The 23475-nt window shown below is 50.8% G+C and overlaps 2 protein-coding genes across 26 annotated transcripts in view; both read left to right on the top strand.

Moving 5' to 3' along the window:
* Positions 1-3315: 3315 nt before the first annotated feature.
* Positions 3316-9132, top strand: LOC111142612 (CXXC finger protein 1). 5 transcript variants are annotated; one of them, XM_022495921.1, is made up of 15 exons: positions 3321-3673; positions 4516-4634; positions 4735-4835; positions 5126-5361; positions 5453-5629; positions 6039-6065; positions 6143-6388; positions 6559-6666; positions 6841-7025; positions 7319-7526; positions 7605-7715; positions 7844-7893; positions 8041-8137; positions 8458-8610; positions 8694-9132. In XM_022495921.1, the coding sequence occupies exons 1-15, from the start codon at positions 3671-3673 to the stop codon at positions 8838-8840; spliced, it is 1968 nt and encodes a 655-aa protein (XP_022351629.1). In that variant the 5' UTR covers positions 3321-3670; the 3' UTR covers positions 8841-9132. The 5 variants fall into 5 exon arrangements, with proteins under 5 accessions (XP_022351626.1, XP_022351629.1, XP_022351624.1 ...); XM_022495918.1 differs by having other exon boundaries at positions 3316-3673; positions 7319-7715; XM_022495920.1 differs by lacking the exon at positions 3321-3673 and having other exon boundaries at positions 3816-4634; positions 6559-6678.
* A 1105-nt stretch (positions 9133-10237) lies between these two features.
* The window catches only part of LOC111142386 (methyl-CpG binding domain protein 1), a 15941-nt gene continuing 2703 nt past the window's right edge, over positions 10238-23475 (top strand). Inside the window, exons 1-18 of one of the 21 annotated variants that reach the window (XM_022495431.1) lie at positions 10238-10372; positions 11781-11915; positions 14280-14394; positions 14485-14651; positions 14739-14821; positions 14985-15025; positions 15398-15544; positions 15649-15777; positions 15955-16029; positions 16168-16287; positions 16371-16439; positions 16998-17165; positions 17532-17828; positions 17922-18059; positions 18402-18536; positions 18623-18684; positions 19857-19928; positions 21597-21648. In XM_022495431.1, the coding sequence (XP_022351139.1) occupies positions 11806-11915; positions 14280-14394; positions 14485-14651; positions 14739-14821; positions 14985-15025; positions 15398-15544; positions 15649-15777; positions 15955-16029; positions 16168-16287; positions 16371-16439; positions 16998-17165; positions 17532-17828; positions 17922-18059; positions 18402-18536; positions 18623-18684; positions 19857-19896 (1896 nt within the window). In that variant the 5' untranslated portion in view covers positions 10238-10372; positions 11781-11805 and the 3' untranslated portion in view covers positions 19897-19928; positions 21597-21648. Of the gene's footprint in view, positions 10373-11780; positions 11916-14279; positions 14395-14484; positions 14652-14738; positions 14822-14984; positions 15026-15397; positions 15545-15648; positions 15778-15954; positions 16030-16167; positions 16288-16370; positions 16440-16997; positions 17166-17531; positions 17829-17921; positions 18060-18401; positions 18537-18622; positions 18685-19856; positions 20515-21596; positions 23455-23475 lie in introns of those variants that run through there. The other 20 variants (XM_022495432.1, XM_022495428.1, XM_022495424.1 and 17 more) reach the window with 20 other exon arrangements.

Below are 23475 nucleotides of genomic sequence, written 5' to 3'. Positions count from 1 at the left end.
TTATTAGATTTAGCAAGATCATCATGGTATCAATTTCCTGCAGCCCTAGTCTCACAAACATAACACGCAATCAGAGGGGTCAAATGGGCAGTACTGGAGGTGGTCACTTTTCTGCTGAATCATCAGTTCTAAACTTGAGTCAAGTGCTTCTATAACCAGTGGCCGTTTCTGAAGGAGAGGTGAAGTGGTAAGTCTTGTGCTCAGCTGCAGCTGGGGAGATGAATGAGACATGGTCTTTGGGCTATTCCTCATAAGGGGGGAAATCCAGGGCATTCCACCAAGACTCAGATGGCAGTTAAGTCTTGCCTACTTGGGCTCTGTGGAGATGTGTAAAGCAAACAGAGTGCCATGGTATAATAACTAATCCTCTATAAATATTTCAAATATGAAACTAATCTTGCATTTTGAAGATCATTCCTGGCATAAATACATTTGTTTATGGTATATTACCATTTTTACAAATTGCTAGATGCAATTTGCTTATATTTTGTTAATGACTTTACATCTGTGTAGAAAAGAATTTAACTTTGCCCAAAGAGAGGTCTGGCTTTTGGTCTCCTTGACTTCTGGGAGGTGATCTCTAAGCCCTTTAATGTCATTCCTGACTGAAGTGTCTTTGCCTTGGGGTCTTTAGTCACTGGATAGTCTAACAATGTGACTTAGGGTGAGAACTTAAAGTTGCACAGTACCATGCTCTTGAAGGGATAGAAACTGTGACCAGACACATGGGTTGTCATTTTCTTTTCTTGTAATGCCTTTGTCTAGTTTGGTAGCAGGGAAATGATTATGAAAATGAATTGGAAAGTGTTCTTTCCTCCTCTATTATCTCAAACACTTTGTATAGGATTGACCTTTTTTCCTCCTTAAATATTTGATGGAATTTATTAGTGAAGCTATTTGGGCTTGGAGTTTTCTTTGGGGGAAGTTTTTAATTAGAAATTCAAATAATTGGGGTGCCTGGGTGGCTCAGTGGGTTGAGCCGCTGCCTTCGGCTCAGGTCATGATCCCAGAGTCCTGGGATCGAGTCCCACATCGGGCTCGCTGCTCGGCAGGAAGCCTGCTTCCCTTCCTCTCTCTCTGCCTGCCTCTCTGCCTACTTGTGATCTCTCTCTGTCAAATAAATAAATAAAATCTTTAAAAAAAAATTCAAATAATTTTATAGCTGCTTGGCTACTCAAAATATCTATTTCTTCATGTGTTAGTTTTGGGAAGTTGTCTTTTTCAACGAATTTGCCCATTTTATCTAAGTAGTCAAAGATATTGCATTAGACTGGTATACATATGTGAAAAATTCTCTTTTTAATGTCTGTGAGATCTGTACTGATGGCTCTTTTGCGTTCATGAGGTGAGTAATTTGTTTTCCCACTGTTTTTCCTCAATTGAATAAATCATATTTAATAAGTTATATATTAAAATTACAGTAATTGAATATACATTTAATTAATTCTACTTAGTTATGTAACTTTAGAAGGTAATGAATTAGGTGAATTTGAATTAAAATTTAAGTGTATTAAATTGAAATCATATTAAATAAAATGTAATATAACAAAGGAAACAATATTAAATTGAAATTAAATGATACACAACATTGAAATGAATAAATTGACTTAACATTAAATTATTTTAAACCAAATTAAATTTAGTAAATCAAGTCAGTAACGTTAAATTAAATTTGAGTAAATTTTTTTTTAAAGATTTTATTTATTTATTTGACAGAGAGAGAGAGATCACAAGTAGGCAGAGAGGCAGAGAGAGGGGGAAGCAGGCTCCCCGCAGAGCAGAGAGCCCAATGTGGGGCTGGATTCCAGGACCCTGGGATCATGACCTGAGCTGAAGGCAGAGGCTCAACCCACTGAGCCACCCAGGCGCCCAAATTTGAGTAAATTTAAGTTAAACTTGAATTATATTCCCTTAAACTTATTTTCATACATCAAATTGTAATTAAATTAAAATCGAATTATATGAAATTCATTAATTGATGTTAAAGTAAATTTATCAGTACCTTACCAACACGTACATATTCATTTATACTAACTAAAATTAACTTAATACAATAAATGAACAACTAAGTTTGAAGAATTAAATTATGTTAATTTAAATAAATTACAATCAAATTTAGATTAATTCAACATAAATTAGAAAAAGGAAGCAAGTCTGGACGGGAAGGTCCGCTTTGTGGATTAAAAACACGTTTTAGGAAGAGAGGGTCATTGAATCCCTGTTGCAGTTCCTGTGTCTTCAGTTGTCTGTGATGGTGTGGAGGGGCCAGAAGTAAAAATGTTTAGAGAAGGTGAAGAAAACGAAAACAAAAACCAGATTTCTGAAACCACCGGCAGGAGGATCATCAGTAGCAAACAAGTTGCTAACACATTGGGAGCCAAGAAATCCAGAAGAATTATCAGCAAAGGGGAAAAAGTTTCTTTTTCTCCAGACCTCTCTCCTCAACCCGAATCAAGTCGTTCTGATTCTGAATGTGGACGTGTGGACATTTACTACGACCAAGACTCGCGCATTGGGTGGGGTTTGGGCTGGTGGGGGCACTGATCTGCTGTTTCTCATTTGATTTCGTGGTTGCCCAAGTTAGATCATTACCCTAACGGGACGTCTACCTCTCTGATCGATCAAAAAAAATTTTTTTATTGTACATGATCTAATTTTAAAATATTACAATTAACTTTATAGGAGAAAATTGAATATGTATGAAACCAGAGAACTGAAATGGACGTCACCAGGAACCCTGCAAATCCACATTCTGGCGGTGGCCGGGGGTTAGAGGAAGACTTGGTGAAGCCAGCTGTCTCGGATTTCGAAATCTGCTTTGGTTCGGCCCCTTCTCACCAGAGGCGGTCAGTTCACCACCGTTTATAGCCTTCCATGGTTGTTTCCATGAACCGTGCCAGGGCTGGCTGAGGAACTGGAAGAAGGAATGAGGGCGGGAAAGAGTGGTGGACGGTGACATCGGAGACATAACAGGGGGAAAGGTTTCCTTCGCAGCGCTAAAACACACAGTCTGCTGGCGCCCAATTAATACATGTGGAAGGGGAAAGTGACCGAATGGAAGAGTGAGTGTAACTTGATACAGGTAGTGTTTCGGGAGGAGCCACTCTTTCTTTGAACTTCTACGCAGTGCAAACCTCTGGCGTACGGAATCGATGGCCAAAATGGCGGCGCCATCCTGGAATCCGCGATTAGGACGCTGCCATGTATTGCCTGTGAACGTACGGACTCGGCCATCTTACGGAATCAGATTCCAAGATGACGGCATCTGAGTGGAAGTCGCGCACAGGCGCGGCCATAGTTCCTGCAAGGTTGTGTCCGTACAAGCGGTCACCGTACGGACTTAGCCCACAAGGTGGCGGTGCCCTCGGAAAAGCAGCCGTATAGGTGCGGCCATGTTTCCTGCAAACTTACGGATTTGGCGGCCGTACGGTCTCAGTAATCAAGATGGTGGCGCCTGAGAGACCGTAGAGGCTCTAGGCGGCGGATCTACTTGTTTGCTGCGGAGCCGACGCATTAGGCCTGCGCAATAAGAGTACGGTGCCCGGGAGGCGCGACCAAAGCGGAAGTAGTTTCGGGCGCCTTTACAACGGCCGCGGACGCCACCGAGAGGTCTGTACGGATTCGCGGGTCGCTGGCGGGGATCGCGGAGGGGTGCGCCGAGAGCGGAGAGATGGTGAGTACGGGTCCGGGGAGGGGGTCGGCGGTAGAGGTCAGCGGGGTTGGTAGTGGTGTGGTCCGTGGGCAGACTCTTGGGGGTCTGTGGTGAACCGTGAGAAGACTGAGGGCAGTATGGTGGGGGCCTGTGGTGAGCCTTAACAGGGGTCTGTGGGTAGAATGTTGGGGGTCTGATGTTCTGAATTTTTTTTGATGTGTGACCCGTCTGGGAGTTTTGTGATGAGCCATTGTGGGGGTCCGTAATGGAAGTTTGGTGGCGATCCCTTTCGGTAGTTCCGCGGGGATCCGAATGGGAAATTGTTTGGGCAGAGTGATACGGGGTTTGCGATGAGCGGTACTGGTTAGTGTGTGGTGAGCCGCGACGAGTTAGTGTCAAAGGACCGGTGGGGAAAGGTGATGGGGGCGCGTTGTCTGTGGGGTTGATAACGGGGGATCTGCGGGGAACCGTAATGGAAATACATGTTCCGTCTCCGGAATCTACTCTGTGGTGTCTGTGAGGAGTGAGGGGGTCCTGTGAGGAGTCACGATGGGGGCAGCAGGAGATGAACGGTCGAGTGAACTAAGTTATAAGTGTGTGGATTGAGTGATAGAGTGTTAGCGGACTAAGTGATGGAAAGTCTGAGACAGAGTGATGGGATTTGTAAGTGTGGTACTGGGGTGTCGGGTGAGTGGTGGGGGGCTTGTGGGGATTGTGATGGTAAGATTTATGAGGAGCTGTGATGGAAAGTCTATTGGCAGAATGTTGGGGTTTGTGGTGAGCCCTGATGGAGCTGTAACAAGGGATGAGGCACTGTGATGGGGGTTCTCTAAGGAACCGTGATGGTGGGGGGAATCCCACAGGAGGGTGATGGTTCAGACCCGGAGCCTCCAGATGCTGGGGAGGACAGCAAGTCGGAGAATGGGGAGAATGCGCCCATCTACTGCATCTGCCGTAAACCAGACATCAACTGCTTCATGATGTGAGCCGGGGAGAGGCGGGCGGGGCTGACACTTGCAAGGTTGGGTGAGGCTGATGGGTCCGGCCCCTCACATCTGCACCACTCACCCCATCCTCTGCAGCGGGTGTGACAACTGCAATGAGTGGTTCCATGGGGACTGCATCCGGATCACTGAGAAGATGGCCAAGGCCATCCGGGAGTGGTACTGTCGGGAGTGCCGAGGTGAGGGGGGGGGTGGCCTGGACAGGGCAGGCAGATCCATCTGCTTCGAGGGAGGAGAAGCCATGAAGGGAGGGTGGATCATGGGGAGTGGTGGTATGTGTCTGTGGGTGATTATTGGTTTGTGGTGAGCTGGAGTGGAGACCACTGTGAGCCCAAATACAGGGTCCCACCAGATGGGGTCGCTCTGCTCTGGAGTAGGGGGACAGAGAAGGTGGGTGGGATAGAAAAAAAGAGGAAGGAGTTCTGGGATCATCCAAATTTCTCAGTGTCCACCCACCTTGGCCCCACAGAGAAAGACCCCAAGCTGGAAATCCGTTATCGGCACAAGAAGTCACGGGAGCGGGACAGCAATGAGCGAGACGGCAGTGAGCCCCGGGATGAGGGTGGAGGGCGCAAGAGGCCTGCCCCGGATCCAGACCTGCAGCGTCGGGCGGGGTCAGGGACAGGGGTTGGGGCGATGCTTGCTCGGGGCTCTGCTTCGCCCCACAAATCCTCTCCACAGCCCTTGGTGGCCACACCCAGCCAGGTGAGTGGCTGCCATGGTTGGGGTGGGTAAGGGGATCCCATTTCAGGCCCAACTTGAGTTCCTGATTTTTGTTCTGGGCCCCTCTCCTCAGCATCACCAGCAGCAGCAGCAGATCAAACGGTCAGCCCGCATGTGTGGCGAGTGCGAGGCCTGCCGGCGCACTGAGGACTGTGGCCACTGCGACTTCTGTCGGGACATGAAGAAGTTTGGGGGCCCCAACAAGATCCGGCAGAAGTGCCGGCTGCGTCAGTGCCAGCTGCGGGCCCGGGTGAGCATGGGTAGAGCTGGGCAGGGCCAGGTGGGGGTGTCAGTATGTCCAGGAAGGGCTCACTCAGGCCAGGAGGGGTGGGCCAGGTGAGGTGGGGCCTGATTGCCTGCAGACAGGTGGGAAGGAGCCTGTCCAGATGAATGGGGCACGATCAGGTGTGCGGGGCTAGCAGGGGTGCCTCAAACCCTAGGTGGGCAGTGTAGAGCCAGATGTTTCAAGGTGGCCAGGCATGTCGGGGCCGGTGGGATGGGACTGAGCATGTCCTGGTTCTGAGAAGTGAAGGTAGTGGGTATGTCTGGGGAGGCAAAGCGGGGCCAGTTGGTGGGGCTAGGCTCTTGTGGGAGGGGTTAGGGCAGGGCCACCCTCCATCCACCTGGGGCTGACCTGGGCCTTCCTCCTGCCGGCACAGGAATCGTACAAGTACTTCCCTTCCTCGGTGAGTCCAGCCCCCCAGGGCGGGGCGGGGCATGCGGGCAGGGCGGTCAGGGCCAGTCCTGAGATTCTGCCCTGCAGCTCTCGCCAGTGACGCCCTCAGAGTCCCTGCCGCGGCCTCGCAGGCCACTGCCCACCCAGCAGCAGCCACAGCCATCACAGAAGCTGGGGCGCATCCGTGAGGAGGAGGGGGCGGTGGCATCATCAGCAGTGAAGGAGCCGCCTGAGGCTACGGCCACACCTGAGCCGCTCTCCGATGAGGACCTGCCGCTGGACCCTGACCTCTACCAGGACTTCTGTGCGGGGGCCTTTGATGACCATGGCCTGGTGAGCAGCCAGAGCGTCCCACGGTGGAAGGGTAGAAGTTACAGAAGCTGAGTTTCCATAATAAGGAGAGATGGAAGATGAGGCAGAGTATTAAAGGCTGATGTGGGAACTGACTCGTGGTGGGGCAGTCACGAGTGGGGCAGGTGGGGCAGTGTCTGTCTCACTTGCAGCCCTGGATGAGTGACACAGAGGAGTCTCCGTTCCTGGACCCTGCGCTGCGGAAGAGGGCAGTGAAAGTGAAGCATGTAAAGCGTCGGGAGAAGAAATCCGAGAAGAAGGTGATGGAGAGGGTGAACCGGTTGTGGGAAGGCAGCGGGCAGGGAGAGGAGGGAGAGGCAAAGGTCAGGAGCTGGATGGGACAAGATCCAGAAGGGGGTGGGATACGGGGAGACAGGGGTCTCGGGCTGACTTTAACTCTGCCCTAACCTGATCCAACCTGCTTCGTCCCACAGAAGGAAGAGAGATACAAGCGGCATCGGCAGAAACAGAAGCACAAGGACAAATGGAAACACCCAGAGCGTGCCGATGCCAAGGACCCTGCATCACTACCGCAGTGCCTGGGACCTGGCTGTGTGCGCCCTGCCCAGCCTGGCTCCAAGTATTGCTCCGATGACTGTGGCATGAAGCTGGCAGCCAAGTGAGTCATTCCTGAAAGGTTTAAGGGAATCAGGGAATAGGGTAGGGTGTGGCCAGAGCTCTCTGTATGTCTTCCCGTCAGTCATCTGCCCACTCTTCAGTCCACAAAGCACCATCTATCCATCCCTCATCCATCTACCATTCAAGTGCTCATCTGCTTATTTATCTACCATTCACTCAGTTATCCTTTTCGCCACTTGGTCGGCCATCCGTTCTGCCAGTCGTGGATCACCCCACTTTTTCTGTTGTCTGCCACCTTTTCCTGCCTGCACCTAACCCACTGCCTCCCTGCAGCCGCATCTATGAGATCCTCCCCCAGCGCATCCAGCAGTGGCAACAGAGTCCCTGTATTGCTGAGGAGCACGGGAAGAAGCTGCTCGAACGTATTCGCCGTGAGCAGCAGAGCGCCCGCACCCGCCTTCAGGAAATGGAACGCCGATTCCATGAGCTCGAGGCCATCATTCTTCGTGCCAAGCAGCAGGCTGTCCGTGAGGATGAGGAGGTGAGCAAGCAAGGCTCAGCGGCACGGGGCCCCGTGCCCGGTCCTGCCGGGCCTCATCGTTTCTTCTACTCCACACAGAGCAATGAGGGTGACAGCGATGACACAGACCTGCAGATCTTCTGTGTGTCCTGCGGGCACCCTATCAACCCACGTGTTGCCTTGCGCCACATGGAGCGCTGCTACGCCAAGGTCAGGGTGTCACCCTGAGGGGGAGTATCAGTGGGTCCATGGGGGAACAGATGTGTTGTCTGGGGGTTGTCTCAGGCGGGCATGCAGCACACATCCACAGTTCCCTCCATTTGTGCTCATCCCTCCAGTATGAGAGCCAGACGTCCTTTGGGTCCATGTACCCCACACGCATTGAGGGGTGAGTGTGGGTGCTCCGTGCAGTTAGACCAGGGAGGTTAAGGCTGGGGTTGGAAGTGGCATGTTGGGGCAGGATATGGGCATGGACAAGAATAGATGGGTGTCCCTTCTCTCTCTTCACTGCCTTGTCTCTACTGTAAACCCCCAGAGCTACACGACTCTTCTGTGATGTCTACAATCCTCAGAGCAAGACCTATTGTAAGCGGCTCCAGGTGCTGTGCCCTGAGCACTCACGGGACCCCAAAGTAAGTTTTGCCCTCAACTCCCCCCATTCTGTCCTTTCTTCCTCCTCACTGCCCACATTCATCCCTTGCTGCTTCTTTTGCCCTCCTTCCTTCCCTTTTTCCTACTTGACTGCTTCTGTAAGTCTCACTTTGCCTGCCTTATCACTCTTCATTCCTTTCCTTTCTCCTATCTCATTATCTCCTGTTCCTTTCCTTTTCCATTCCTTTCTACTCCCTGAACTCTCTATTCCTTCCTTTCTATCTCTCTGACCACTCTCCATTCCTGTCCTCTTTTCTCCCTCACCATCCCCATTCATCCCTGACCCCCGCTCTCCTTGCAGGTGCCAGCAGATGAGGTATGTGGGTGCCCTCTTGTACGTGATGTCTTTGAGCTCACGGGTGACTTCTGCCGCCTGCCCAAACGCCAGTGTAACCGCCATTACTGCTGGGAGAAGTTGCGGCGTGCTGAAGTGGACCTGGAGCGTGTGCGCGTGGTAGGTTTTGATGCTGAATGTGGCTGGGGTCAGGTGGGGCTTCTAGAGCTCCTTCTCATGGCTCTTTTCTGCTTCCCTGGCAGTGGTACAAGCTGGATGAGCTGTTTGAGCAGGAGCGAAATGTACGCACAGCCATGACTAACCGGGCAGGATTATTGGCCCTGATGCTGCACCAAACGATCCAACATGACCCGCTCACTACCGACCTGCGCTCCAGTGCTGACCGCTGAACCTCACACTGGCCCAGAAGTCCTCACACCTGCATTCCAGGCCGAGGAGCTGCCCTGAATCCCCCATTTGTCTGTTCTGCCATTCATATGTTTCTCCAATGGTCCCTGAGTTTCTCCCTGTGCCCATCCACCATCTGACTACCCAGCTGCCATTACCAGAGTGTCTCAGAATCTTCTCCTGTCCTTGTCTGTCCCTCTGTCTCTCCATTCTCTGTGCCTGGGTGGGACTGTGAAGTCTGCTCACTCTTGGCTCCCCTGTCCTGGTTTTGTTAATAAAATTTTGAAGAATCAAGAAAGATTACTACTGAAGGTTTTCACATTTATCCAGCTGCAACCGCATTCCCAAACCCCATGGGTAGATGAGCTGTGGCAGACACCTGTATTCAGAAGGGGTTGCAGTATACAGCTTTACGTATACAGTTGGCACCTACGCTGTGTTCTGCAGGAGCCCCCCCCGCCCTCGGGCGGTGGGATATGCCTTGCCGAAGGAGAGCCCAGTGACCCACATTCTCAGCATTTCATTTTGAAACAGTGGGTATACAGTTGGCACTAATTCAGTATCGTGGTTGACTTACCACCTCTGTGTCAGTATTGACATCCTCCGGACTAGAAATGTATTCGATGACAGACACAAGGTCTCGTTCTCCCTCAAACCCCTCTTTTGCGACACGCGTGTAACGGAAGTCCGGGAACCCCGTCCCGCCCTGTCGTCGGGGCTACTGATCTCCCACAGCACAGCCGTTCCAGGACGGGCCCCGCGGGTCTCCGTTGCACGGACCTTCTGTTTACCTGCGGCGCGGCACCGCCCCCTTCTCCAGTTCCCGTGGAAGGCACTGGGGTTAGCGTGCGGCCGGACTAGTCTCCGCGCGCTCCTGCAACTGTTCGGCGGAGCGGAGAGAGCGGGACGCAATAGTCCTGGGGGAGATGTTCGGGAAACCGCACGGCACAGGCGCGACGTAGACGAGAGGTGGGAGAGGACCCCTCCGACACAACCTTAGCCTTGGGCACCCCTCCCTCCCGGTAACCGCTGGTGAAAACCGCCTGGAGAACAGCGTCGGGCCAACCCCAACCCTCCACGCCCCCTTAGGTTGGGAGAGCGCAGGCGCAAACCAGGTGGGCGGAGCGGGGAGAACGCCGGTTGGGGAAGACAGGGGCTCCGGCGCTGCAAGTCTCCGATAGGGGTGCGAGCCGTACTTGGACGTCAGGGTGCAGGCGCAGTAGGTCCCGGGCAAGAGGCGCGCGCCGCTGTGGGACCGAGCACGCAGGCGCGGGGGGGGGGTCCTCCCTACTAAGGGCAAACGCCGGAGGGGCGTTAGAGCGCAGGCGTCTTGCCGGGGGCGGGGCCCTAGAGGGGGCCAGCGGGTTTCCGGTTCCGGGAGCAACGAACGGCCGCGGCAGCGACAGCTACCGCTTCAGAGGAAGCGTCTGCGGAGGAGGAAGAAGAGCAGGGCAAGGCGGGAGTCACAGGCGGGACCCTCGCCATGGGTCCGCGGACCTAGAGCGGCGGAAGCTACCGGCCTGGTGCCGAGCTGGTGAGACAGTTGTGGGGGTGGAAATGGAGAGCGCTCAGGCGTAGGATGGGGAAGAATTGAGGCTCAGAACCCTGACGGAGAGGAATGAAGGGCCCTCAGGCCGATGAGTGGGAGGAATGGCGGCGTCGGAATACTGAAGGGGAGGAATGGGAAGGTTTTGCCTGAGGACGGGGAGTATTGGGACTCAGAGCGCTGACAGGTGGACGTGTTGGGAGTCTGGACGAGGACGGAGAGGGTTGGGGAAGGATCCGAACCCCGAGGGGAGACCTTGGTGTCTCTCAGGTTAAGGAGAGAAATGAGGGTTCAGAACGCTGAGAGGGAGAAATGAAGAGGGGTCTCAGGTTGATGACGGGAAGAAATGGAGCCATTGGGAGGCAGAAAAGGAGCGGCGGGGACTCCTATGGAGAAGAGAAGGAATAGGGGTTCCGAATGCTGAGTTAGGGATGGCATGATCTTGGGACAAAAACGGGGAGGATTGAGGGGTGGGTTCAGAATGTTAGGAGGGAAAGCAGGGTATCTCAGGGTGATGAGGGGAATGGAGAATAAGAGACTGAAGAGAAGGAATGAAGAAACTTTGTAGCTGAAGATGAGAGGAATAAGGTTTGGGGACTGATATTGGTGAAGACTTGTGTCTCAGAGCACTGACAGGGAAAACAAGGGAGGAGGAGGCTTTCAGGCTGAGGAACAGGAGTGAGGGGCTGTTGAGGGTAAAGAGATGGAGAAGCTGGGGGCTCTCTGGCAAGCACACGGAGGAAACTGAGGCAGTAGCACTGAGGTAGCATGATAGGAGGACATCAGAAAGGGAAGGAGTGGGAGGGTTAAAAGACTGAAAGAGGAATTGAGGACTCCTGGGTCAATGATGAAAGTGAATGGGAGGTCAGAACACTGAGGTAGATAGAGTACTGGGACCTTGGTCTGATGATGAGCAGAATGGGGGCCTCTTGGGCTGATGATGGGAGGAATAGGGCCTCTCAGTTCGGGGAAGGGGGTGTACGGAGGTTTCAGGGTGACAAAGGGGAGGCGTAGAGACCAGTAGGTTAAAGACAGTGTCTCCTGGGAGGAAAGAGGTTCTTAGGCTGGCAGAGGGGAGAAGTGATGGGTTCTCAGGCTGAGGATAGGGAGGAAGTGGGAATCAGGACATTGAGTAAGGAATGGGGATCTTTGGGTTGAAGATTGGGACCCTTAAGTTGAAGATTGGGCTTCCAGGTCAGGAAGGGGGAGGAATGACAAGCTTCTGGGCTCAGGACAGGGAAGAATGAGTTGGGAAAGGAGATTTTCTCTTGTATTGGCCAGTTGGCTGTGGGAGGTACCAGGTCTCGGACAAGCATACTAGCAGTTTGGGGGACTAGGGTACAACACGTCCTCTCCTAGTCCCTCAGTTTTCATCATTGCTCCCTCCATGTTGCAGGCCGCTGCTCCTTCCCGTGGCTTCCATGGCTGAGGACTGGCTGGAGTGCCCAGCCTTGGGCCCTGGCTGGAAACGCCGTGAGGTCTTTCGAAAGTCAGGTGCCACCTGTGGACGCTCAGACACCTATTACCAGAGGTACTGGCTGGGTTGTGGACAGGGTCCTGGGTAAGGCTGAGTCTGGTTGAGCAGGGTGAAATCTGGGGTGTGTTTAATTTTGTGGGTGGATTAAAATTATGCATATGTAGTCCATTCTTATTATTTGTTTATTTCATATTTGCTAATTTGTTTGCTTGCTAGAATTTGTATTCTTAAAGTTGATATTCCTTGTACTTTCATGGTCTTTCATAGACATGCATAGAACAGCAAAAAATTTAAGTTGCATGATACACGCATTCCCAGCTGAGGTTGAATGTGACTTTCTTATTTCAGTTCTTTTACTGTAATCATGTGTCCTTTTCATGGTCTACTTAGTGCCATGTTTTTCACATTTTTGTACTTTTTATTGGTGATTTTAGTATTTAGAATGGCCCTCAGCATAGTGCTGAAGTTGCTATCTAGTATTCTAAGTGTAAGAAGTCTGATGGGCTACAAGGAGAAAAATGTGATGTGCTGCAAGGAGAAAATACACATTAAATAAATTTCAGGTGTGAGTTGTAGAGCTGTTAGGAGTGAGTGCAATGTCAGTGAATCAACAATGTGGTACATCTAGAAAAAGAGAAGGAAATTTTCCAATTTGTCCAACTTCAATTTCTGGAAAATGCTAAAGTAACGCTGAACCTAAGGAAAAGGTGGGAAAAGGGCTAAGTAAAATAAAGCGTAGTGGGCATCGTGAGAGGCTGAACGCCAAGGACGTTGATGGTTGTGTTACCTCTGTTTAGGAAAATGTTGAATCTATCTTAGTGCTGACTGGTTTATGTGTTTCAGAAGGTGATACATTATAAAAAATGTTAAATTTGCATACAAGGTAGGTCTGCAGATCAAGAGTTTGGAGAGGAATTTTTAAAACACCCGTTAAGTGTTACATGGGAAATGTGTCACGTAGAACACCAGGTTTTCAATACTGACAAGGCTGGCTTGTTTTACAGGGGCCTTGGGAAAAGTACCTACATAACAATACTCCAAAGTTCCTGGCTTTAAATCATTCAAAGGCCATACATAGAACGAGGTTACACATTGATCATCTGAGGCTCGCAGGAAGCTAACCTGTAGTTTCCCTAGGACCAGAGGTTCTATGTTCACTAATTCAGTGTTTAATGTGACTTTATACAACATACCATGAATGATAATCGGCCCTTAATACATGAATATACGTGTTTGTGTGCTATTTGCATTTAAGGATCTAAGGTGTTTCAGGATCTATTAGTGATGCAGTTATTGAATTTACTCTTCCTGAACTTCCTGAAGTTCATTCTTTGTGAACTTTTTTGGTATCTAAGTTGCTGTTTTCCTGGAGGAATATAGTAAAATCATAAATATAATTGTTTGTTCGTACTTATTTGTATGTTTATCCACACATAACGCATCTGAAACTGTCACAATTTATATTTTTAAGTGTTGTTATCAAGAACCGTAAAAGACTAGAGGTTTTGTCCTAATTAGGGCAAGATAACAAGTATGTCACAATTTTGTGCATGCTGGTGTAGGATATACAACACTCCTGGGTCAGAGATGAAAGATAGTTTATTACTCACAATAACAGCAGTATTCAGAATGTCTTTATTTTCCTGTCAGTTCCCCAAATGTCAGTTCCCACATCATGACCTGAAGAGGGCTATCTAGCATCTGCCCATGCATTGGGTTGGGTAGGAAAGGAACTACTTGAGCTTCAGGAATCTAGTCTTTTATGTTAGGATAGTAAGGATGCCTTCCTTCTGCTCTGGAAGGAGAACTTATCTCTTATCTTCCAAGGCTGTTTGCTGTACTAACATCCTTGAAGAGATAGTTCATAACAAAGGACTATCAGTGCCTCTTTTGCAAGACATGCAAAAATGCTGGAGACTCGTGGAGTATTCTCTTTCAGTATTGCTTATTCCTACTTTGTTTTGTATGTAGTTGCGTTTGTATGTTTATGCATGCATTTGCATATATATTTATGTGTTTGTTTATTTATTTGTATGTTTTTAAGCAGGCGTTTATCTTTTTTGTTTTTTTACATATTTAGTGTGTAATATTAACATACTTACACATTACTTAACAGATTGGGATTGGTATTTTTGACTGTATAGACTAAGTAGTAACATATGACATAAATACATACGTATTTGCGTTTATATTATTTGCTTATATACGCATATGTGTGGCTGTTTGTACACATCTTATATTTCTGCTCTGCAGGCTTAGTTGGGGTACGACCTGGTCAGGGTTTACATGTCAATCCCAAGCTACCTCCTGTGTCCCCTGCCAGCCTTACAGGCCTGTTCACCAGCCCAGTAGGAGGGTGGTGTGGGTGGAGTGGCCATGGCTTCACCCAGGTACCAACCCATCCTGGCCCATCCTTAGCCCCACAGGAGACAGGATCCGAAGCAAAGTTGAGCTGACCCGATACCTGGGCCCTGCGTGCGACCTCACCCTCTTCGACTTCAAACAAGGCATTCTGTGTTATCCAGCCCCCAAGGTACTACACAGTGTGGGGTACCCAGCAGGGATGACTGAGCCATCTAACACCCACCCACTGATCTCTTCCTTCTATTCCTCTCATCTGCAGCCCCAGTCCTTACCTGTCCCTAGCAGGAAGCGGAAGAAACCTTCACGGCCAGCCAAGACTCGGAAACGTCAGGTTGGACCCCAGAAGGGTGAGGTCAGGAAGGAGGCCCCAGGGGATGAGACCAAGGCTGATGCTGACACAGCCCCAGCTTCACTGCCTGCTCCTGGGTGAGTGTTGACCTAAAGTGAGCCAAGAGGGTGAGGGTTGCGGTTGAGGGTGCACTTAGAGCCCCACACCCATGTTTCCCATACCAGGTGCTGTGAGAACTGTGGAATCAGCTTCTCAGGGGATGGTACCCGAAGACAGCGGCTCAAGACATTATGCAAGGACTGCAGAGGTGAGTGGCCCCTAGGCCCTGGGACACAGAAGTGAAGCAGGTCTGATGTCAGGTTAGGACACCACTGTCAGGCTGGAGGTTGAATGGTGGACGTCAGGGGAGCGGCAGTGCGTGAGGGTAGATATCTGATGCTTCTTGTTCACTTCTCCTTTTCCCTCTGCAGCACAGAGAATTGCTTTCAACCGGGAGCAAAGGATGTTTAAGGTAAGCACGACCTGCCTCCTCCTCACAATTGTGTGGTGGGAGCAGGATGTGATGGGGGCTTGTGGAAGGTCTGAAGGAATGGTGATGGATTCAATGTGTCAGAGTCATTTTGTAGGGAGCTAGCTACCACCAGCAGACAGTAATGGGTCGTTGGGGTATCAGCAGTTTCAACAATGAGGTTAAGAGGGCACTGGTAGACCTTGGGGATAGCCTCTGATGGCCGCTAATCAGTAGTTGTCAGGTACAGTGATGAGGCAAGTGGTAGGCTACTAGACGTGGCAGAGGGGGCTAATAATAAGAGACATGTAAGGGGCAGTGCCCCTGGAGCTACTCTGTCTGGGCCTGTGACCTCGCCCTGCCCATTCCTGGCAGCGTGTGGGCTGCGGGGAGTGCGCAGCCTGCCGGGTAACCGAGGACTGCGGGGCCTGCTCCACATGCCTTCTGCAGTTGCCCCATGATGTGGCCTCGGGGCTGTTCTGCAAGTGTGAGCGGAGACGGTGCCTCCGGATTGTGGAAAGGGTGAGCTGGGCAGGTGGGGTGGGCCAAAGGCTTACCCTAGCCCCTGGCTCTCATAGCTCTGGCCCCATGCATCATGCTTGTGCTCCCTCCCATCCCCCCAACAGAGCCGAGGGTGTGGAGTGTGCAGGGGCTGTCAGACCCGAGAGGACTGTGGCCGTTGTCGAGTTTGCCTTCGCCCTCCCCGCCCTGGTCTCAGGCGCCAATGGAGGTGTGTCCAGCGGCGCTGCTTACGGGTGAGTTAGGCTGGAGGGGCCAGCGCTGTTGGGGCCAGGGCTGGGGCAGAACTCATCTGCTGTTAAAGTTGCTGCTGCTGCTGCTGCTTCCTCCCAGTCTTGCCCACCTCATGTCTTCTTTTCTCCCTCACCCCATGCTCAACTCCCTGGTCCCACCTACTTGCCCCTATCTGCCAGCACCTTGCCCACCGTCTCCGTCGCCACCATCAGCGATGTCAACGACGCCCTCCCCTAGCTGTGGCTCCCCCTGCTGTGAGTGCTGCACCCCACACTCTGCCTGCCTGTCCCATGCATGCTTTCTGCACTTCTCTTGGGGGTGGGCATGAGGGTTGGGATCCTGTATCTGCCTGGTGCCATCAAGCCTAAACTACTCTTCTGGCTTTCTCCCAGGGTAAACGTAGCCGCCGCAGAGGAGGCTGTGACTCCAAGATGGCTGCCCGGCGGCGCCCCCCCCGAACCCAGCCACTGCCTCCAGTTCCCCCATCACAGCCTCCAGCGTCTCCAGAGCTGGTGAGGCCCTGGTGGGCCGGGGGAAGGAACAACCCTAATCTTATCCAGTACCTGCCCTGACCCCAGCCCGTTTGCCTCTGCAGCACCCCAGAGCCCTGGCCCCCTCGCCACCTGCCGAATTCATCTATTACTGTGTAGACGAGGACGAGCTAGTGAGTGGCCCCACCCTACTTGGACAAACCTAGACCCTCCTAGGGTACTTGGTTAAGCCCAAAGAAGTAGCTGCTGCAATGGGCCTAATAGGGAAACAGCAAGACACAGTAATGGGTACTAATATGGGGTGAGCAGACAATGGGGGAGGGACCAACATGGGATCAACAGGTGCAGCAGCAGTAGCTAATGTCAGGCGAACCCGTGCTCTGGTGGGGCTAATAGAGTAAAAGTCGTCATAGTGAAGGGAGTTCACATTGGTTGAGCAAATTCAGCAGGTGCAGTGGAGGGTCACAGTGGAGGCTCAGCCTGCTTGAGGTGGGGGCCGAAGACCTTGGTAGCCACTGGTCTAGCAGATGACGCGATGGATAGGCTTTGGGGCAGCCATAATTCTGATGGTATTGGGCACTGCCCACTACAGGGATGTGCCTGGTGTTGGACTACCAGGTGCCGAGGTGTGACCAAGACCAGTGCACAGCTGGTTCCCTCTGATGAGGCTAGTAAAGGAGCAGCATTGGAATAGTGCCCGTAATAGCATCCTCTTCTTGCCTGTCCCCCAGCAGCCTTACACGAACCGTCGGCAGAACCGTAAGTGTGGGGCCTGTGCAGCTTGCCTGCGCCGGATGGACTGTGGTCGCTGTGACTTCTGCTGTGACAAGCCGAAATTTGGGGGCAGCAATCAGAAGCGCCAGAAGTGTCGTTGGCGCCAGTGCCTGCAGTTTGCCATGGTGGGTGGGGCAGGAAGGGTCAGGTGGGTGGGATACGTTGATCCAGGGCCCCCCGTGCCTGGGAGCAGTGGGAAAGGCCTGGTAGAGGGGTGGGACAGGCCAGATGGGCTGTGCATCTTCAGAGGAGTGGGCAGGGCAGTAGGTTCAGCCAAAGATTACCAAACATTGTGCTGGGGCAAATGAAGAATCTGAGTGGCACTGGCATTACTAACAGGAGACCAGCAGGCTCAATGGTGAGGGCCTCCTGTGTAAACAGGTTCTGTGCTAGAACTAATTGGGGTTAACAGGCACATTGATCAGGGCAGGGTGGTGGATATTGGAGTTGGTCACTGTGCCACATGGCCGTAACACCTTGTCTTTATTCAGAAGCGGCTGCTGCCTAGTGTCTGGGCAGGATCTGAGGATGGAGCAGGGCCGCCCCCACCGTACTCTCGTCGAAAGAGACCTGGCTCTACTCGACGGCCCCGTCTGGGCCAGATACTGAAGACCTTGACCACACCCACAGTTAGATCAGGCCGTGCCCAAACTCCAATGAAACAGGAAACGGGCAGTGGCTTTGTGCTACCCCCACCTGGCACTGACCTTGTGTTCTTACGGGAAGGTGCAAGCAGTCCTGTGCAGGTGCCTGGCCCTGCTACAGCTTCCACAGAAGCCCTGTTGCAGGTGAGGGTCCCATTTTACCCTGCCCTCCCCAGCCCTATCAAGCCTTGTGCCAGGAAGCTGGGACCAAGTCTGCCGCAATCCTCCTTCACACAGGAGGCCCAGTGCCCAGGCCTGAGTTGGGTTGTGGCCTTACCCCAGGTGAAGCAAGAGAAGGTGGATGCCCAGGAAGACTGGACACCGGGCACAGCCATCCTGACTTCTCCTGTATTGCTGTCTGGCTGCCCCAGCAAGGTGGGGGTCAGTGATGGGTGGTCTGTAAGCAGAATGATGGTGGTTTTTTTGAGCAGAGCAATAGATGTGCTGATCGCAGCCTCACCATAAAGTTTCCCTACCTGTCTGACACATGCCCCACCTTCCCCAGGCAACTAACTTTGCCTGCTTCGCTGTCCAGCTAACAGAAAAAAGGAATTCTCTGAGGAAGGGGAAAGGTTTGTAGGTTGAGAGATGAGTTTTCTGGGCTGAAGTGTGTTGGAAGTGAGATTTGTCAGCACACTGACAGGTTGGTTGGTAAGAGACTCTTGCCTTAGGCCAGCCTTGCTCTTCTGACTGATGCCTATTTCCCACCTCTCCCAGGCAGTAGATGCAGGCCTGCCACCTGTGAAGCAAGAGCCATTGGACCCTGAGGAGGACAAGGAGGAAGAGAGCAAGGATGACTCCGCCTCCGACTTGGCCCCAGAGGAGGAGGCAGGAGGGGCTGGCACACCCGTGGTCAGTGCTGGGGGACACTTAACCCTGCCTTGACCCTGCTTTAGCCCCATTGGCCATGATGACCCATGATATTAATTCTTCCCCAGATCACGGAGATTTTCAGCCTGGGTGGAACCCGCCTCCGGGACACAGCGGTCTGGTTGCCAAGGTGTGCCCCGCACAGTGAGGGATGGTATGGGGTTGGTGCTGGTCAGATGTGGGCCTGAGTTTTAAAAGTAGAGTCAGTAATTTGGTGTGGTGCAGTGGGAGGTGAAGGCTCATATCACTGTAGTGATTATGATCAGTGAGGGGTTATGTGCAGGACGCTAGAGATTTCTCCTGAGGTTCAGGTCAGGGTTTTCCTTGGGTGTGTGTATGTTGGTGGGGGGCTGTGGAGGGACAGGGGTCAGTGGAGGGTGAGGACTTAATGCCCTGCAATGAGATTTGAAAGAAAAATATAAAAGCCTGGTCCATATCTTCTTTAGGAAATCCAGAAGGGGTCAGGTTTAATATATAAATTTTTATTCAGAGAATCTTTATTTGGGGTCTTGAAGGCCTCTGGAGTTGACAGGTGGGCTGGACAGTGGTGGGTGGGCAGGTCTGGGCCCTGAGATAGTTCTGATCTGGGGCCACGTGCAACTGCTGAATCTCAGGCTGTCTTTCACCTCCTAGAACATCCTTTGTGGATGGAGTCGGGCTGTGTTTCTTGAGCCTTCCTGAGCCTGTTGAGGTTATTAATATAATTTTAGCTGCTCCAAAGAACTGTCCCTGCAGGCCTGGCAATAGGATGAAGGATAACTGCCCCTGAAGACAGGGCTGGCAGGAAGAGGACAAGGGAATGCTACCTCCTGCAGGATGTTCACAGGCTGTACCATACAGCCCCGGACAAAGGCAACATAAACTGTTAGCCTAGGCACCTGGATTCCTTTGTTCCCACAAACTAGCTTCTGCAGGCCAGAACCTCCTTCATCTGCCTTGGGCAGTTACAGAGGTACTGACTGAGTACCTGCTGGGTGCACTGCAGTGTGAGAGCTACAGTGGTGAATACAATGACCCTGGAAGGCTTATCCTTCAGGAGACACACGGATTCCTGCCTTCAGGAAACTTACCATCTAAGTGAGGAAACAGTTTCCCTATGTGTGAAATCAGTACATGTTAATGGAGAAGGTAATGATGTGTTATCTCGTTTGTAATGGAGTATTTTAAAAGTGAGAAGAGAGAGAAGGGATAATTATGGGGAAATGGGTGGTGTGCACAGAATACTAGGAGATGGTTTTGTAATGCTCCATTTTGCAAAGAGCGAACTTCATTCAACATACAGACCTGCTCCCTCTTCTCTAGGTCCAAGGACCTTAAAAAACCTGGAGCTAGAAAGCAGTAGACTGGAGGCTTCTGCAGACTGTAGGATTCAAGGTGATATTTACAGACTGGCTTTATGAGAGAACACTGATCTACTCAGAGGCTGGACCGTAGACCGAGGGGCTTATGTAGGATTCAGTAGGAACTGGAAAAACCTACCACCAAACCAGAGAAGCAGGCCTATTCAGTACAATGAGCTTAAAGAGGAAGTAAGCAGGAAAGGAAGAAAAAGAAAGTTGTTGCATTTGCTCCAACTGGTGCAAATCCCAGGAGCTTGACTGTGATAAGCTGTGGTGGGAGATCTGGGGTGGAGAGGGGCTGTAAAAGCCACCACAAAACAGCCTGTACAAGCCATCTTCGTGAATAATTTTTCAGTGGCTTCTGGATGAGACCTGGCAGTGTTTCTGAACATTTCCATTTCCTCAGAGAGACAGCATTGGAAAATCGTGATGTGAAAAAATGAGGAAAGGAACTATTTGGTTAGTTCCTCCTACTGACCTATTTAGTCCTCCAATCTTTTTAGGGAAAATGATTTTTGCCCATTTTTGCATATGGGAAAACAGACTCAAAGAAATTAAATAACTTGTCCAGTGTCCGACAGACAGCTAGTATCAGTAGGCCTAGGGGAAAAAAAAAAAAACAGGTTGTAAAAACCTTGTTCTTTAAGCCACCAAACTGTAAGTTGTAATCCTATATCCGATAATGTGTAATATTATAGTAACAGAAGTTTCCAGTGACCTTGAAAACAAGGTGGATTACCCTAAACACAACAAATTGTTTACACTGCTGCCTCTAGCGTGGTTTAGGGAGTGCTAAGGCTGCGTGGATTTGGTCACCTTGTCACAGCACCCATGCATTCAAGAGACTGGGTTCTTTTGAGGCCTTGGGTGTTGCATAATATTCCTCAAACACTAACGGACATCCTTCTCCAGGGTTCACTGTCCATTTTGCTTGTTGCCCTCATTCTCCTCAGCCAAAGCAGTCTTCAGAAGTAAAGCTGCCAGTCTGGCTCATCTTTGCTTATAGCTTGCCTCCCCTGTCCCTTGATGACTTTTGTGCTTGGTTTGTCCTTGGTCCCTCTCTGTGAGGGGTCCGAGTTCCTGCCTCAAGTCCTGCATAAGGGCCAGTCTTGACTCAGTCCTGCCTCACTTCCCAGTTCTTCATAAAGTGCCAAAAAGTTTAGACCTGTCCTTCATTACATAGCCAGCTTTATAGGGCTGTGACAGGGTGCATGCCTCCTTAAATTTTGTAGCCTTTGTATCTCCCCTGCCTTATTCTAGTCCCAGCCCTGCAGCTTTAGAAAATTCAGATGTAGATTAGACATTTCCCTGCTGTTAACCCTCTCTGCTACCCTTCTTTGCCCCTTCCTTTGCTTTACCTTCTTGAGCCAGAGATAAGACTGGCTAATTTTCTGCTATTGTTTTGTTCTTTCCAGGACCCAGGCACCTAACCCTAGTATTGTAATATCTAAAATGAAATTTGATTGGCATTCAGACTTCTAAGAGTCTGATTACAGTGTGAGTCACAATACAATCAGAAAAGCAGTACCACTAATGTAAATATTATATATATGTATATATATGTGTGTGTATGTATATATATATATATTATATATATGTATATTTTAAGGGACTTAATAAGGATTTGAGCTTATACAGTAGTGGGAGCTGATTAAACAGTCTCTAAGGCTGTTGTCTTTGCATCTAATGCTGGAGCTTGAAGTCTGCAGGGCAGGCAATCGGGAAGGGAAGATGGATGTAAAGTGTGGGAGACGGAGGACACTTTGGCGTGCACGAGCAAGAGCTGGAACCGGCGAGGATGGCCTAGAACCCATGTCAGTGTCTCACCATCTCCAACTGCGATAATGTGGGTGTCCTGCAGAAGAAGCTGGTGCCCTTCATCACAGAGTTAAATACTCATCTGGCCCAGGAATTAGAGAAGCAGAAGGAAGATCCCAGGGAAAGTGGAGCAGCTGCAGGCCTGACTGCAGGCCTCACTGCTGCCCCACACCAACGAGGTGAGCCAGCAGATAAGTGACAACATGTGTGAACTGCAACAGTGCCTGGTGCGCCTGCACCAACCTTCCGAGTGTAAAAACAGTATGCTGCTGCTTCACTTCTGTCCTCCAGTTACCATGCAAACTGTCTCTTGTGGCCCATCCTAACCGGAAGCATACAGGGAAGGGAGTTCTGGGAAACGTAGCCTAGTCAAGGTGACACATTACAAAGCCACCCTGCCATGAATCAGCTCCCAAGGGTCTCACTGCTCACCTGAGGATAACTTGTTAAAGCTACGATGCTGGAAATGCAAAGCTGAAGACCATGGATTTCATGGTGACCCCAGCAAGTACAGAAATACTGTCAAGCCCACCCAGAAAAAAACTGGCTGGTTCGGCTATTTTTGTGTCATTCATTCAAGTAATGAGAACCTGGCCCATGGTAGGCACTGTACTTGATACTGGGATACAGGAATGAAAAAGATACAGTCCATGCAATTTTATTAAATAACATAAGTATGTATTACAAATGGTGAATGGATATCCAACTTTATCATGGAATTTAATGGTGAAAATATAGAATTCAGGAAACTGTCGGGAGGAAAGCTCTTGCGTGAACCTTGGGGCACAATAGGAATTGGAAATAATATAAATAGTTTCTATCTCTGAGCTATTTTAAAATTATTTTAAAATGATTTTGATTGTCCCGTTTACTGTTTCATATATTTAGTGTTTCTTTGGGGAGTGTCTTGATGGTGTAACAGTGTTGACTCTGAGAAAGTGGGATGGTGGGTGGCAAGATCAAGGTCAGGTTCTGTCGAAGGACCTTGGGCCAACCACTTCTCTAGGCCTTGGGGCTTGGCTGAAGGTGGAGGCTCGCCGCTGGTCCCGGTCCCGCCCCTCCATCGTTTTAATAGGCCCCCGCCAGGGGGCGCCGGGGCCTCGGTCATCCCACCACTGCTCTGGGAAGACGCAGCCCCTCACCCCTGGCCAGGGCGGCCCGGGGGCGTGGCCTCCACCCCGGCCGAGACGGCAATCCTTGGCCAGGCTGGGAAGAAAGCCGATTCTTCACTAGTGGTAGAAACGGGCAAAACCGACCGGAGTTAAGTTAACGGGATGCGCCCAGGGGAGGGTGCAGCAGGACGAGCTCTCGACCGACGCTGGGACGTTTGAGGACTGCGAAGTGTCACCAGGGGTCGGCTTCCCCGTCGCAGAACTCATTTCAACAGGATCCTACGGGCTCTACAACCTCTGGGGTGCCCGACGCTCTCTCTTATTATCTCTACTGCCTTTCCCAAACCCAGCGCCTGATTGAGGTCCTTTTCATTGCCTCCCTTCTTTCCCAAGGGTGTGGTGTGAGGGGTGGTTCCACCCAGACCAACTGGTGGGCCACTCGCCTGTGGGACACGAAGATCAAGGAACTGACCCTCAGGACTCTGCCCAGGGAACCGAGACGACCTCTAATTTCTTTCTTTTTTGTTTGTTTCAGGCTACGTAAACTCTTAGCAGTAAATGAAAATGAGTATTTTACCGAACTGCAATTGAAAGAAGAAGCATTATAGGAGAGAAAAAAAAAAAAAAAAAGACAAAACGACTAAGAGTTTA

This window comes from Enhydra lutris, unplaced genomic scaffold (genome assembly GCF_002288905.1).
Source record: "Enhydra lutris kenyoni isolate GAN:26980312 unplaced genomic scaffold, ASM228890v2 scaffoldscaffold8, whole genome shotgun sequence".
Lineage (NCBI taxonomy): Eukaryota > Metazoa > Chordata > Mammalia > Carnivora > Mustelidae > Enhydra > Enhydra lutris.
The sequence above is the reverse complement of the archived record's forward strand: the minus strand, read 5'-3'. Positions and strand labels throughout refer to the sequence as shown.